At 48.2% G+C, this 16,150-nt stretch overlaps 2 protein-coding genes across 3 annotated transcripts; both read left to right on the top strand.

Moving 5' to 3' along the window:
* The first annotated feature begins 356 nt into the window (after positions 1–356).
* Positions 357–6,210, top strand: fshr (follicle stimulating hormone receptor). Of its 2 annotated transcripts, XM_089016254.1 has the most exons (15): positions 357–584; positions 1,067–1,138; positions 1,308–1,382; positions 2,159–2,233; positions 2,365–2,439; positions 2,547–2,621; positions 2,726–2,806; positions 2,965–3,033; positions 3,137–3,211; positions 4,256–4,441; positions 4,520–4,737; positions 4,807–4,988; positions 5,056–5,247; positions 5,343–5,636; positions 5,728–6,210. In XM_089016254.1, exons 1-15 carry the CDS (start codon positions 418–420, stop codon positions 5,836–5,838), a joined length of 1,947 nt encoding a protein of 648 aa, XP_088872380.1. In that variant the 5' UTR covers positions 357–417; the 3' UTR covers positions 5,839–6,210. The 2 variants fall into 2 exon arrangements, with proteins under 2 accessions (XP_088872380.1, XP_088872379.1); XM_089016253.1 differs by having other exon boundaries at positions 5,343–6,210.
* Positions 6,211–6,858: 648 nt separating this feature from the next.
* LOC148887665 (F-box only protein 11-like) lies at positions 6,859–14,638 on the top strand. The gene is made up of 22 exons (XM_089016252.1): positions 6,859–7,195; positions 8,171–8,334; positions 8,450–8,531; positions 8,626–8,770; positions 8,860–8,989; positions 9,079–9,162; positions 9,249–9,381; positions 9,559–9,665; positions 9,837–9,948; positions 10,053–10,159; positions 10,227–10,364; positions 10,670–10,887; positions 10,982–11,162; positions 11,251–11,373; positions 11,454–11,539; positions 11,746–11,822; positions 11,917–12,060; positions 12,120–12,230; positions 12,307–12,414; positions 12,540–12,648; positions 12,740–12,838; positions 13,489–14,638. The coding sequence occupies exons 1-22, from the start codon at positions 7,108–7,110 to the stop codon at positions 13,616–13,618; spliced, it is 2,676 nt and encodes an 891-aa protein (XP_088872378.1). The 5' UTR covers positions 6,859–7,107; the 3' UTR covers positions 13,619–14,638.
* The last annotated feature ends 1,512 nt before the right edge of the window (positions 14,639–16,150 follow it).

The following is a 16,150-nucleotide window of genomic DNA, read 5'->3' on the forward strand; positions in this document are numbered from 1 at the left end:
GAATATTAAGTTTTAGGACTATATAAACATTCAATGGAGCGTCAGAAACCTTAGACTCTCTTCTTTCTTCAGAAAAAATAGTTAATTCTTAAGTTATATGACTCTGAAGTTATCTGAGCTTGAAATGGGGGCAATTATACAAAATACAATACAATACATATTGAGTACAATACATATAGCGCTAGTTAACAAGAACATATCCACAAAAGAAAACAATTATTATTGATGATGTTATTTTTTTCTATTTTATTGTAAGTCGGTGATGACGAGGGAGGGGAGGGGGGGAAAAAACCCGCCCACCAACACCAAACCTTGTGTTGCTCATCCCACCTCATTCTCAAGCCTGGGGTGTTTGCGGAAGATGTCCCAATTTCCTTAGCGTGACGAGGAGCAAGACATTAGGCAACGATTGCCGTGATGATGATGACGATGATGATAATGATGATGATGATGATGATTTTGATGGTCGTCACGGTGGGGCTCCAAATGACCGATCGATCACCCCAAGCTGCGGGCTTGTGTCGCAACATCTACACGTCAGACTTTGAAATTCCAAGCGGACTCTCTGCCTACACGCAATGCCTGTGAGTACACACACACACACACACACACACACACTATATTTACATTTTTATATTTCATATTTTTAAGTATTTGAAAGCTATTTTTTGTGCTTTGTTATATGCTATTTTTTCCTTCTATGGCATGTTCATGTTACTCAAACTAGCAAGTCTTTTTTTTCCCTCTTTTGGTCACACTTGATACTTTTAATGACATTTTTGTATTTACCGGATATAAAACAGGCTCAATGGGTAAATCCGCACCCTCATATTTGAACTCACTTGTTGGTGCAAGTTGCTCACAGCTTGCCGATGTGTGTGTTCCTTCCAAGGTCAAGGCAGCACCGTGCAGGTGTCAGCCAGCGCCAAAAAAAAAAATGAAGGACAAACCTCCCTGATTGCATGCCACACACACACACACACACACACACACACACACACACACACACACACACACACACACATACGAAACGATACAAAGCAGTGATCCAAGTGTGTGTCAACAGGGAGGTGAAGAAGACCCGAATCTCGGCGATCCGTGGCAGCGCCTTCCGCGGCCTTCACAATCTCAGGAGAGTGTGAGTAGCAATGACACCTTTCAATCAATCAATCACCGTTTCAATCAATCATGACCATTTTGGTGATGATAATACAAAAAAATAATAATTGAATAAGGAGAAAAAAAGGTTTGTTTTGGTGCAGGGTCAAAAATCCACCTGAATGACGGCCATTTTTGCTCCACCGCAGGCATATTGTCGACAACGACGTCCTGAAGACGGTGTCCGATTTTGCTTTCTCCCGCCTTCCACGACTAGCTAATATGTAAGCGACACGCCAGCGATTGTTATTTGTTTTAATGTTGATCGGCGGTGTTTGGTCTTGGTGGCGGAACGAGAGGTACGGCAAAAAAAATGCGCCGAACTAGTCTAAACAGGAAATAGAGAATGATGGGATCCAATCACAACCTCTGCCAAGGCCAAACATATACGGCGGACTCGTTTTATACTTGTGTTGGATGATGCTATTCCACTCCAGTCCTGTAGATGGCATAAGTGTGTCTGCTAACACACTGCTGAGTTTTTGTTATCTTTCTACCATGTGCGAAAAAGTTATTATATATATCCATATTTCATTCAAGTCACTAGGAACGCAACTAGCTTACCAACGAAATTGCATTTTTCTCCCCTGTACTAAATTTAGCTAATTCATTGCCAGACATGCGCAAAATGTGTCCACTCCAGTGCCAGGGTTTTTGTCATTGTCACTTGAATTCCAGGATTGGCAGAATATTGAGTTTCAGCATTATATAAATATTCAATACAGTGTTAGAAACCTTAGACTATCTTCTTTCATCGGAAAAGTAGTTAATTCCTAAGTTATGTGGGTCTGGAGTGATCTGAGCTTGGAATGAGGTTGACTGTATAAAATACATTTGCTTTATATAGCACTTTAACAACAGCTGATGCTGGAATAAAGTGCTCACATGGAAAAAAAGAAATGCTGCCCCTTGTGGAAAAGAAAAATGGCAGTGAATGAGTTATTCCAAATGAAAGCGGGCTAATATGTTTTTTTTTTTGTTTTTGTCTCATTTCTCATAGCTTCATCTCGCAAAACGGCGCTTTGGACTCAATCGGAGCCTTCGCCTTCTCGGATCTCCCCGAACTTGTTGAGTTGTGAGTTCTGCTGTCAATGTTACTATAAAGAATCCAAAAAAATAAATCCATATTTTGTTTAATGTATAAAAAATATGGATCTAACCGGATAAAGTGAGTGAATTTCAGTTGTTTTTTTTTGCATCTTCCAGGACCATCGCCAAATCCAAACATCTGACACACATCCACCCCGATGCCTTCAAGGACCTGGTCAAGCTGCAACGTCTGTAAGTTGCCATTGATTCCCAGCTCAAAACAACAAACACGCACAAAAAAGTAACCCAGGTGAATAAGGCATCAATATTTTCTGAGGACCGTTCGTTTCGCTTTGCAGGATCATCTCCAACACGGGAATCCTGACCTTGCCCGATTTCTCCAAGATGCACTCCGCCTCCGACTACTTGATGCTGTAAGCGCACACCCACATTGACACATTTTCACATTGCCCGACATTTTTATTTTTATTTATTCTTTGATTTGAATATGCGCTTGCGTTGTCTGCACCTTGCCCAGCGACTTGCACGACAACACCCGCCTTCAGAAGGTACCCGCCAACGCCTTCAACGGCGCTTGCACGCAAGCTATCAGAGACATGTGAGATACTTTCTTTCATTCAATTTTGTGCACTACACCAAAAAAAAGGATTTCCTCAAATTGGATCTCCAAAATATAAATAAATGTAAAAAAGGAGCTACAATTAACATAGCTAAGTCATACAAATGTCTTCTTCTTCTGACCTCTGACTTTGACAGACGGCTAACCAGGAACGGCATCAAGACGGTGGCGAGAGACGCCTTCAACGGCACCAAGATGCACAGATTGTGAGTCACGACGACGGAACATTTTTGGAGCTATGGAGTGACTCATCATCATCATCATCGTCATCATCATCATGGTCGACATTTTTCTCGCTCTCTCTGTGAGGTCGCTGAAAGGCAACCGACAACTGAGTTACATCCACCCAAACGCCTTCGCAGGGTCCAGTGAGCTGGTTTTCATGTAAGCGAACACCCAAAAATGCTCAAAATTAGTTTGAATTGGATATTTGTTGTATGTACGCCACAGTATTCTGCGATGTATCATTTAACTCATTCACTGCCAGATGATGTGCAAAAAATGTGTCCACGCCTGTGCCAGGGTTTTCGTAATTGTCCCTTGAATTCAATGCAACATAAACATTCAATGCAGCGTGGGAAACCTTACATTCTCTTCTTTTATCAGAAAAAGATAGAGTTAATTACTAAATGATATGGATCTGGAGTTATATAAGCTTGAAATGAGGGCAGATGTCCAAAATACAATGCATTACATACATATTAGTTTGTACAGCATTTTAACAACTAGTGAAGTTGTAACAATACGCAAACTTGGACAAAAAGCAAATGCTGCCCCCTTGTGGAAAAGAAAAAATATTTCCAGAGGTCTGACCAGCGCTTTATCGGCACTTCAGCATGGAAAAACAAAACTGGAATAAATTTGGGAATGGCGCTCTGTGTCACATTTTACCGAATAAATTTGTGAATGGCAATAAATGAGTTAATCATCGCTACTTTTCGCTCAATTTTGACGCTAGTATGCTATAGCAAATACGATGGAGCTGTTTGCATTGAATTACAGTAAAGTCTCGTTATATCGATATCGGATATATCGATACTATTTCTATGCACGCACGGAGAAAATTACATGCAAACAGGGTCGGATATATCGATAGTCCCAGTTATATCGATATTTTTTCGGACTCCCTTGAATATCGATATAACGAGACTTTACTGTATTTTACTATTTTATGCGTCAGCTGTGTCGTACGCTAGGCGACGTTATTAACGCTCACAAGTACAATAATCCCTCATTTTTTTTTGCTGTTAATGGGAACCAAGACCGCCTGCGATAGATGAAAATCCGTGAAGTAGAGTTATATAATAATAATATATATTTTTTTTCCCTGAAAAAAAATCCGGATTGCACTGAAACCGCGATAAGTGAACCGCGAAGTAGCGAGGCGATTACTGTAATTCAAAGTACGTACGTCCCTGCACTTTTTAGCGACATCTCGCAAACGGCGCTGAGCTCGCTGCCGGACGCCATCTTGGGCAACCTCCGCAGTCTAGTTGCTGAGTCTGCGGTGCACCTGAAAAAACTTCCCCCTCAACGGGCCTTCGCCAAGCTGCTGGAGGCGCGCGTCACCTACCCGTCGCACTGCTGCATCTTCCTACACATGCAACGAAACAGGTACGCCTGAACTGACGGACGGACGGACGTATGGACGAACAACATGTCCGATTGCCTTTGTTTTTTTTTTTTGTGTAGTTCCAAGCACCCGCTGTGCTCTCTGCGGGAGGCCCGCCAGAACGCGGCGTTCTTCTGGGACCACTGCTTGGGGAGCTTCAACGTCACCTGCAGCCCGGCGCCGGACGCCTTCAACCCCTGCGAAGACATCATGAGCTCGGCTTCCCTGCGGGGGCTCATCTGGGCGGTGTCCGTGCTGGCCCTGCTCGGAAACACGGTGGTGCTGCTCGTCTTGTTAGGTAACGCCGCCGAATGTCCGCCCGTTGCCCCCCGTGCACCCCCGTGACCGCCATACTGGCTACGTGCAGGCAGCGCGTCCAAGCTGACGGTGCCGCGCTTTCTCATGTGCCACCTGGCGTTCGCCGACCTGTGCATGGGCGTTTACCTGCTGGTGATCGCCGGCATGGACACGCTGACCCGCGGGCACTACCACAACCACGCCATCGACTGGCAGACGGGCCTGGGGTGCCACGCCGCCGGATTCTTCACGGTGCGTCTTTGCCCGGAGCCGGCCTGGCGATGACAAAATCAACAAAGGCTGCGCGTGTGCGCGTCAGGTGTTTGCTAGCGAGCTGTCGGTGTACACGCTAACGGCCATCACGCTGGAGCGCTGGCACACCATCACGCACGCCCTGCGCCTGGACCGCAAATTCCGCCTGAGGCACGCCTGCGCCGTGATGACGGGCGGTTGGATTTTCTCCTGCCTCGCCGCCGCCATGCCCACGCTGGGCGTCAGCAGCTACAGCAAGGTGAGACGCGCGCAACGTGGGACGCTTTCTTGTTCTTGTTAAAATATGCTTTTTTTCCATCGGAGGCCGTCCCTAATTGATGGTTTAACGGACAGGTGAGCATCTGCCTCCCCATGGACGTGGACTCGTTGTGGTCGCAGGTATACGTGGTGTCTCTGCTTCTTCTCAACATGGCCGCCTTCGGGTGCGTCTGCGCCTGCTACCTCAGCATCTACCTGGCGGTGCGCCACCCGTCGGGCGCGCCGGCCCGGGCCGACGCCCGGGTGGCGCAACGCATGGCCGTGTTGGTGTTCACCGACTTCCTGTGCATGGCGCCCATCTCCTTTTTCGCCGTGTCTGCGGCGCTCAAGCGGCCGCTCATCACCGTGTCGGACGCCAAACTGCTCCTGGTGCTTTTCTACCCCATCAACTCATGCGCCAACCCCTTCCTCTACGCCTTTTTCACACGCGCCTTCCGCCGCGACTTTGTCCTGTTGGTAGCGCGCTTCGGCCTGTGCAAGGCGCGCGCCCACGGCTACCGCGCCGACAGTTCGTCGTGCCAGCAGCCGGCGTGGGGGGCGCTCAAGAGCGGCCCCGTCAACATGTGCCTGACCTCGGCCGGCCGCGGCGACAGGTGACGACGCCATGTTCGCCGGACCTCGGCGGTTACGTCACATCCGTTGTGTGACGGAAACGCCTTTCAAGGACACTAGACAAGCATTGATGGAATAATTGACGCATTATTTGCAAAATGTTCTAAATAAGAGAAACACACAAACATAAATTGAACTAATGTAAGACAAAACAACAATTATATTTTTAATATTCATATTTGCATATCACATTGAATAATATCATTCTCATAAGCATAGTACTGCACATGCAATAGTGTTATGTTATATGTTTATTTTGTGTAACATGCACTAATTGCAAATGTATTTAGATGTGGTGTTGTATTATTCTCGCCTTAATAAAGATCCTGTCTTCAAACATATGTGCCTGACCCATTTTTTCTCTCCAGTTTGATTGTCTCGTGACAGTTATTAATATAATAATTCATGTTTCTTAAAGTGCTCAAATATGGGAAATGAAATAGTGGTCAAATGTCGCCCTCCTGTGGACAAATTGAATACGACAAATAAAACGTCAGTACTATTTCCTGACGTCACGAACGTTTACAATCATCTTCGTTTACAAGGATTTAAGTGACAAGTACAGCAAAAAAAAACACACTTTTCCTGTTTTTTATTCGAACGGGGTTTGACGAATTAAAAGGGAATATAATGTCACTGAAAAATACCGGAAATGAAATTATCGATTTCAAGTCAGTATTGTGACGCAGTATGCAATCTCACGAAGATGAATGATGCGCTGCGGCATTTGTCTACGTGAAAACGGTTTACGTTTATTGTATTGTCCTTAAAATAAATGCAATTTAAAAAGCGTCAGTATATTTTCTGCACAGTCTTTATTTGTCAGACTGGTTACTTCTCGACGCTAACAGTAAGGCGTAATATGGCCTCCTTGTTAGGGATAACCCGATTGGTTGAGGTTTGGGAGGACTATAGAAGATCTCTTGTGATTGGCTTAAGCGGTTATATGTCTTTTTTTCTCTCGCGATTGTTTCCCGTGTGAGTTAATGGCTCCTCCTGCAACGGACGGGGACGGAGCTGGCTAGAGCGGCGTTACGGGGGGGAAGCAGGATCGCGGCGGAGAAAAACACCCAGTTACACCCCAAGTACTCGCGCGATCTCTGTAGCAGTTGTCTCGCCGTAACACGAGAGAGGCCGCCCGGGCTCTAGTACGGAGCTGAGGGTTAAATTTAGACGCGTCTCGGCCCGAGGACAGCTCCGTGTTTTTAACCAGCGACCAACTCCCCAGATGAACTCCGTCAGAGCCACCAACCGGAGACCCAGGCGAGTGTCGAGGCCGCGCCCGGTGCAACCCGAGCGAAACAACGGGGACAGAGGTAAGACAAGACCCCGGTGGGCTCGAGAGACGCGTCGATCGCGATAGCGACCCCGGCCAGCTTCCCCAGACAGGTCCGGCGCTCTGCGCCCGGTGCCACTAGGAAAACCCGAGGCTCGCCTGTGGGTAGCCTAGGCCAGGCCGCGCTTTGTTTAGCTTGACTGGAGCGCGGCTAGGCTACAAGCTAGCGGAAGGTTGGGGGGGTTGTCTCCGGTGGATGTAATGCCCCTGCAGCCGGACGGCCGCCGTTTCGCAGCCGATATCGGCCCTCTTATCTCGGCTTGTGCCGGGGGGGAGAAAGGGGCTGTCCTTTCCGGACACCCTCGCCATGTCCCCCTCCCCCTTTGCTGTCTGTGTCGCCGCATTCCCAGCTGTCACTAACGATTCCGAGGGTGTAAATCTGCGGCGTCCCGCAACACTGCCATCTTTGGGGTGGAACAAAAACATTACGCGGCCGTCATCGGGGCGACGACGCTCGGCTAACACTGCGCCAAAATCCCCGCACGGACGCGGGTGGACGTGGCTTTGCTGCTGATTTGACAGTGTCCATTTTGTGCGGGGGTTTGTAGACTTAGTTGCCCCCCCTTTTTGCTCGCTTCCTCCCTTGTTCTGCATGCTAGCCGCCGCAGCTAGCTGCATTTGTTTACAACGCGAATTCGACTGCTACGCACTAGGCTTTTGGATCCGTTAGCCATCCTCCCCCATTAAAAAAATGTGCTGCCCGTTTTTGTTGGGCTGCATCACAATCACTGCTCACAGCAGCAAAATCAATGGGTGTGCGTGATGGACCCCATTACAGAATGATCAATCATGACCAACCTTTGTCTACCTCACAGGAGCCACTGTAAGGGAACCAGACTCCAAAAAAGATGCTCTTATTTGTCATTCTTCAACACTGCAGTTCATGTTGTGCACCGCACCTTTTGTTCCGCTCAATGTGTGCTGCGTGTTATAAATATATTGATGATGTGTGTAGATGAGGAGGCTCCCGCAGCAGCTGCGGCAGAGATGGCGATTGAGGAATCTGGTCCAGGAGCTCAGAACAGTCCTTACCAACTCAGACGCAAGACACTGCTGCCCAAGAGGAGCGCCACAGCCCCCGCCGCTGCCTCCGCCTGCCCCAGCAAAGGCCTGATGGAGGTTTGAGCTTATTCGTCGCAGCGTATGTGAACGAGTGTGGATGTATGTTTGGATGTGTGTGTGTGTGTTTTTGTGTGTGTATCACTACGGTGAGCTGGAATGTCCTTCTCCGCAGGGAGCGTCCACGTCGTCCACAGAGGCCTTCGGCCATCGGGCCAAGCGAGCGCGTGTGTCGGGTAAGAGCCACGACTTGCCAGGTTTGTGTCTTTAAAATTCGTTTTTTTGTTTGCGACATTGCCGCCATTTTTTTTCGCACATCCCTTCTGACGCTTTGGTGTGGTCCCATTGCAGCGGCGCCGGCGGAACAATATCTGCAGCAGAAGCTCCCCGACGAGGTGGTCCTAAAGATCTTCTCCTACTTGCTGGAGCAGGATCTCTGTCGGGCGGCGTGCGTTTGCAAGCGCTTTAGCCAGCTTGCCAACGACCCCATACTATGGTGAGCGAATCCCGCTGACGGCTCACTTGATGGCGAACGCTGATGTTTGTTTCTGTTTGGGTTTTGGGGGCGTGTCGTCATTCTCTCAGGAAGCGTCTGTACATGGAGGTGTTTGAGTACACGCGTCCCATGATGCACCCCGAGCCAGGACGCTTCTACCAGGTCAGCCCCGAGGAGCACGAACACCCCAATCCCTGGAAGGAGAGCTTTCAACAGCTGGTAAGTGGTTCTTCTTCTTCTTCTCTCTGCCTGATGATGTCTTGTTTCACTGACAACGCGTGTGTGTTGGGGGTTGGCTTCTGTTTCAGTACAAAGGCGCCCACGTAAAGCCGGGCTTCGCCGAGCACTTTTACAGCAACCCGAGCAGGTACAAGGGCAGGGAGAACATGCTGGTAAGTCAAATGCTAATGGCTAGTGTCTCAATATTTTTGACAATCCCTCCTAAAATTGTTGTTCTTTATTTTTGTTCCTGTTTTAGTATTACGACACAATCGAGGATGCGCTGGGTGGTGTGCAGGAGGCCCACTTTGAAGGCCTCATTTTCGTGCACTCTGGCATCTACACGGACGAGTGGATCTACATCGAGTCTCCCATTACCATGATTGGCGCCGGTACGTACGCGGTTACACTTGAGTCCGATTTTTATTCGGGAGAAAGTTAATAACGGAGGTGATTTTTTTTTTTTTTTTTTTTGAGGGGGTGTGTTGGAATTTAAGTCCAATGCGGACGGGGACATTTTAACTCACAGTCGAGATAAAATAATTGCGCCTTCTCTTCGTCGCCATTAGCGCCCGGCAAAGTGGCAGACAAGGTTGTGATCGAAAACACCAGAGATTCCACGTTTGTCTTCATGGAGGGTTCGGAGGACGCTTACGTTGGCTACATGACCATAAAGGTGAGGTAGAGAGACCCCAAATTCCTTCCCTATATAAATTAAATGTATTTTTATTCTTATTGTGACTATTATTATTACACTCCAACACACCTTAGTGGTTGACTCAATTTATTCACCGTACTTGTTTGGAAGACATTTTTTTAACATGTCTTTTTGTCTTTTGCTCGTCAGTTCAACCCCGACGACAAATCGGCGCAGCACCATAACGCTCACCACTGCCTGGAGATCACCGTCAACTGCAGTCCCAACATCGACCACTGCATTATACGCTCCACGTGCACAGGTAAAAGCGACGTTAGTTCCCCAAAAAGTTGGTCTGGTTTCACTGGATGCACCGCCTGGTCTCGCCATCTTAGCCTACACCTGATTTTTTTGCTTTGTTTTTAGTGGGTTCGGCCGTGTGCGTGAGCGGCCAGGGAGCGTGCCCGACCATCAAGCACTGTAACATCAGCGACTGTGAAAATGTGGGGCTTTACATCACGGATCACGCGCAGGTGAGTGAGGACGTCTCCACCCCAAAAAAACTTAATGGACGCTAACGCTCACGACGCGTCATTTCAGGGCATTTACGAAGACAACGAAATTAGCAACAACGCACTGGCGGGCATTTGGGTGAAAAACCACGGGAACCCCATCATCCGACGCAACCACATCCATCACGGGAGAGACGTCGGCGTGTTCACGTTTGATCACGGCATGGTGAGCAAAAAACACGGGTCGAATCACCGCCGCTTCAAGATGGCTGCCAAGAGAATAGGAACAAAAAAAAAGCAGCGCTAAGCTTTGCCAACTTAAGTGATTTGGTGGCTATATTTAGCTAATTTTCTATCCTGTGACTTGATGTGCTGTTGGTGGTGTTTGTTTTTCTTGCTGGGATGCTGAGAAAATGCTCGCCAGACCTCTCGCAATGTTTTCTCCCTTCCACAAGGGGCAGCATTTGTTTCTGCCCTCATCAAATAGACGCCTGAATGTTCTGCGCTTGCTAACCTCCAAACCTTTTCCAGGGCTACTTTGAGAACTGCAACATCCACCGCAACCGCATCGCCGGCTTCGAAGTGAAGGCCTACGCCAACCCCACGGTGGTGCGCTGCGAGATCCACCACGGCCAGACGGGTGGCATCTACGTGCACGAAAAGGGGCGGGGACAGTTTATTGAGAACAAAATCTACGCCAACAACTTTGCCGGTGTGTGGATCACGTCCAACAGTGACCCCACGATACGGTAAGCGGGAGGCCGCAAAGTCAAAGTCAATGTGCTGTGTGGCCAAAGCAACGTTGACATTTGTAATTATTTTTTTTTTTTGACGTCCACGCAGAGGCAACGCCATCTTCAACGGCAACCAGGGAGGCGTGTACATATTCGGCGACGGGCGGGGTTTAATCGAGAGCAACGACATTTACGGCAACGCCCTGGCGGGAATCCAAATCCGGACCAACAGCTGCCCCATCGTGCGCCACAACAAAATCCACGACGGCCAGCACGGCGGCATCTATGTGGTACACCTCACTTGTTTTTGGGCTTTTGTGCAGGTGTGTCCTCCCTCCCTTTTTTGTATGAATCCAAACTATTCTGACCGTCCTGCAGCATGAAAAGGGCCAAGGGGTGATCGAGGAGAACGAGGTGTACAGCAACACGCTAGCCGGCGTCTGGGTGACCACGGGGAGCACGCCCGTCCTGCGCAAGAATCGCATCCACAGTGGCAAACAGGTGTTTATTTATTTTTTGGGGTGGGGGTGGGGGGGGCATGGTATCCAGATGAGCAATTGGTTTGACGTACTGCGTTCCAGGTGGGCGTCTATTTCTACGACAACGGCCACGGGGTGCTGGAGGACAACGACATCTACAATCACATGTACTCCGGCGTACAAATAAGGTAATATTATTTGCCCCCCAAACATTTGCTCGGTGCTATGCTGGTGGTCCCAAACGGTTGACCACTGGACACATTGGCTAGAATCACGAAGACAGTGGTGTTTTGGCGCCCTGCTGTGGCCCCCTTAGGAAGTCCTTAAAAATGGTGCAGGTGTTCTGTTGTTGCTGTCTTGTCAATAAATCTGAGTAAATCTGTGTGGTCACCAGGACGGGCAGCAACCCAAAGATCCGACGCAATAAGATCTGGGGCGGACAAAACGGCGGCATTTTGGTCTACAACTCAGGTGTGCGTTTTGGTCGACAACTCATCCGTTTGGAACGCACAAAAAATACAATAAAAATCCTCACGTCTGAACACGTGTGGACGTGATGCGTTAGGTTTGGGCTTCATCGAAGACAACGAAATTTTCGACAACGCCATGGCGGGCGTGTGGATCAAGACGGACAGCAACCCCACGCTGAGGCGCAACAAGATTCACGATGGCAGAGACGGCGGCATTTGCATTTTCAACGGGGGCAGAGGTACGCCGACGCTTTTGGCGCCCGTACGCGCCTCCGCTCACCTTTGCGGTTCTCCTCAGGGCTCCTGGAGGAGAACGACATCTTCCGCAACGCTCAAGCGGGCGTGCTGATCAGCACCAACAGTCACCCCATCTTGCGCAAGAACCGCATATTTGACGGCTTCGCTGCAGGTCACCAAAATGTCGCCCACACATTAAAAAAAAAAAGCAACAACACCCGCTCAAAACCCGCCATCCCCCCCTCCAGGTATTGAGATCACCAACCACGCCACGGCCACCCTGGAGGGAAACCAGATCTTCAACAACCGCTTTGGGGGACTTTTTCTGGCCTCGGGCGTCAACGTCACCATGAAAGGTGCAACTTAGCCCAAACACCGTCACCGTTGAATTTTGAAATGTTTCGGGAATGGGTTTTTTTTTTTTTTTTTTTTTTTTTCACGGGTTGAAAGGGGAATAAAATCCGAGCTTTTTCATTGTCAGACAACAAGATCAACAACAACCAGGACGCCATTGAGAAAGCGGTGAGTCGAGGACAGTGCCTGTACAAGATCTCCAGCTACACCAGCTACCCCATGCACGACTTTTACAGGTGATCAGGGGGAAAAAATACCCCCCCCCCACCCCCCTTCCGTTTTCGGCGCTCCCCCCTTGCTTAACGCCGACACCTTGTCGCGTTCCAGGTGTCACACGTGCAACACGACGGACAGGAATGCCATCTGCGTCAACTGCATCAAGAAATGCCACCAAGGGCATGACGTGGAGTTTATACGCCACGATCGGTGAGGAGATGGCCACAAAACAAATCAACTTGGGGGTGGGGGGGGGGGGGGGAATTTTATCTATTTATTATTTATTTTATTAACTCATTCACTGCTCGACAATGTGCTAAAAATTTGTCCACTCCGGTGCCAGGGTTTTTGTCATCATCACTTAAATTCCAGGATGCACAGGATGTTGAATTTTAGGACGACATAAACATTCAATACAGCGTAAGAGCAATTACTCTCTTCTTTCATCAGGTAAAAAGAGTTAATTCCTAAGTCATATAGGTCTGGAGTTATATGAGCTTGAAATGAGCGTGAATGTGTAAAATACAATGCAATACATCCATATTGGTTTAATCGGACTTTAACTAACATCGAAGGCTGGAACAAAGCGCTAGCATGGAAAAAGGGGAAATGCTGCCCCCTTTAGGAAAAGAAAAAACATTGCCAGAGGTCTGCCCAGTGCTTTATTGGCACCCCAGCGGGAAAAACCAACACCCGAACAAATTTGGGAATGGCGCTCTGTCATATTTTCAATTCCCGGATAAATTTGAGAATGGCAGTGAGTGAGTTAATCACTCCTCAAAATTTTGAACGCTCATGCAGCGTTGTTGACGTTTACACGCACCCCCCCCCCCCCTCATCCCCTCTTCTTTCCACTGCAGGTTTTTCTGCGACTGCGGCGCCGGCACGTTGTCCAACCCGTGCACGCTGGCGGGCGAACCCACGCACGACACGGACACTCTGTACGACTCGGCGCCGCCTATCGAGTCCAACACCCTGCAACATAATTGAACACGCCGCCAAACGGGACTGGCGGAACGATATCGCACGCAGAAGCCCGCCTTCACCCCCCCCCCCCCAAAAAAAAAAAAATAAACCTTCCCCACCCCCCTTCCCCAAAAGAGACGCTGAGACGTGCGGCGCACAGGGGGGAGGAACTGCAGGCAAAGATCCGCGAGGGGGAGGCACTTGAGATTCCTCACACCTTGTGTGTATGATTTTATGTATGCGGGGGTCCGAGGAGGGAGGGGGGGGTAGCACTTCTGCTATTTTTAAGCAAAAAAAAAGACATTCTGATCAATGGATTTTTTTTTCAATGCTTTATCATGTAGTTTTGTATTTTAAAGCAAAAAGCTGACTGTATTTGAATGTCTTTTATTTGATGATATCTTATTAATTATTTCTTTGGTTAGCGTCCTGTCCTGTCCACCGTCCCCCCCCCCCCCCCCCCCCCCCCCCTGTCCCCCTCATCCTCCAGCCACTTTTAATCGGCTGCAGATGATCCCTGGTGAGCCAATGCTCAAGTTCTTTCTATGAAAGAGAATCTGGTTTAAACATGAACGAACCCTCTCCTTGTTTTTCGGCTTGATTGACGGCTTGGGCCCACTCTTGTACAAATTTGTGTCGTGTGTGTGTGTGTGTGTGTGAACAGTTTGATGCAGTCATTGTTTTGTGGAGAGGGTTCGAATACAATGCTTCAGAGCTTTTTTTGTTGCTTTGCTTTATACTGGACCACCAAGAGTCGATCTGCAGCCCCCTCCCCACCTTAAATTCACACCCCCGTCCTCGCCCAAGTGTATCGTGGTGACTTTGGCTCCTCATGCGGCCTGAATCGTATGCATGTACCATAACATCTAGACTTAATATATTGTGAAGTATTCTATAACCATGATGTAGATGCTAGTTGGAATTTTAAAAAAGGGGAGGGAGGGGTCATTTTTGTTCCCCGCTTTCTTTGGAAGACAAAAAAAATGATGAAATCAGGAAACTGGCCATTTCTAAGAAAATAAAACTATTAGATCTGAAAAGGTGTTTTTTGTGGTTGGCATGTCTTACAGTTGTATTTTTTGTAATCATATTAATTGTACTCATTTTCACACATACATGTAGCCAGAACTACACACTGGCCTGCACGTTTAGGCAAGTAGTCAATGAACCTGATTGAAGGGTCGTGGGGGGGTGAGGGGGGGGGGGGTAATGAATCAATACAATACGTAAGGTAGGGAAGGCATCCTGTAGTGAATAATTTGACTTTGAGCACAAGAAATTTGTCTTTGGTAGTACACACTGCTCGAGTATCAGCAGTGCAGGTTGTCCTCCTACAGCTCGAAGACAGCTGGGTTTGGTTCAAGGACTTCCTCCGTCCCATGTGAGAATAGGCACCACAAGACGAGCTCGCTTTGGACCATGTCCAAATCTGAAGTTCTGTAGGCTTGTATGCAGCGGTTGCCAATGACTACGAATATATATCCGCCGAAAACCTCAACTGCAATGGCAGAGTGGTTAAAATGTTGGCGAAGGTCCGGGTGACTCGTGTTCGAGTCCCGCTCTCACCCACGCGAGAGCAGGAATGTAGATGAGGACAAAAGGAGACTTGAACAGGAGTCTCCTGAACTGCAAACCTATTCTTACACCACTTCACCAACTGGGGTGTAAATGTTACTAATTTGGAAGTTATATTTCTCCATACCAACCACATTAATTCCTACGAATACACACAAAGGTTCACAAAAAATCTTGTCTGCGATAGACAAGTGGTTAAAAATTTGGTTGCAGTGAGGGCGACTCGGGTTCGAATCCTGTTCTCTCCTGCATATGTTTGCATAAATTCATGAGACCAGATGAGACTCGAACACGACTCTCCTGGACTGCAAGTTTAGTCTTAAACCACTTGACCAACTTGGACCTGAGAAAGTCTCATTTGGAAGTTATACTTATTGGCATAAACGCTGTCAGTGCTCGTGACTACCGATCAAAATCTGTGAAAAAACTTAACTGCAATGGTTGAGTGGTCTAAAACTTTGGTTGCGACCCGGTTGTCTTGGGTTCGATTCCCTCTGTCACCTGTATATGTCTGCATAAATTCAGCAGACCGGACGGGTCTCGAACCATAGCCACTTGGACCACAAGTTTAGTCTTAAACCACCTAACCAATTCGCTTCAAAAACCTAACATTCGCGGGTTATCTTTATTGGCATAAACAATGTCAGAGCTAGTGACTACCGATCAAAATTTCCGAAAAAATTGTAGGCGATGGTCCAGTGGTCCAAAACTTTGGCTGCGGTCCAGATTACTCCAGTTCGATTCCCGCTCTCACCTGCACGTGTGTGCATAAAGTCAGGTGAGCAGAAAAGGGGACTCGAACACGAGTCAGCTGGTCCGTAAATAGAGTCACAAACCACTCGACCAACTTGGATTTGAAAACTCTCGATTTGGAAGTTATACTTAGCCGGAGATCCAATACGTACTAAAATGGGCGACACACTGTGGACTGCTGAAATAAGACTTTCAAGGCGGAAGTTGTCAGCGTAGTTGGCCTTCATG

This window comes from Hippocampus bargibanti, linkage group LG15 (genome assembly GCF_051943395.1).
Source record: "Hippocampus bargibanti isolate YZ-2025 linkage group LG15, ASM5194339v1, whole genome shotgun sequence".
Classification (NCBI taxonomy): domain Eukaryota; kingdom Metazoa; phylum Chordata; class Actinopteri; order Syngnathiformes; family Syngnathidae; genus Hippocampus; species Hippocampus bargibanti.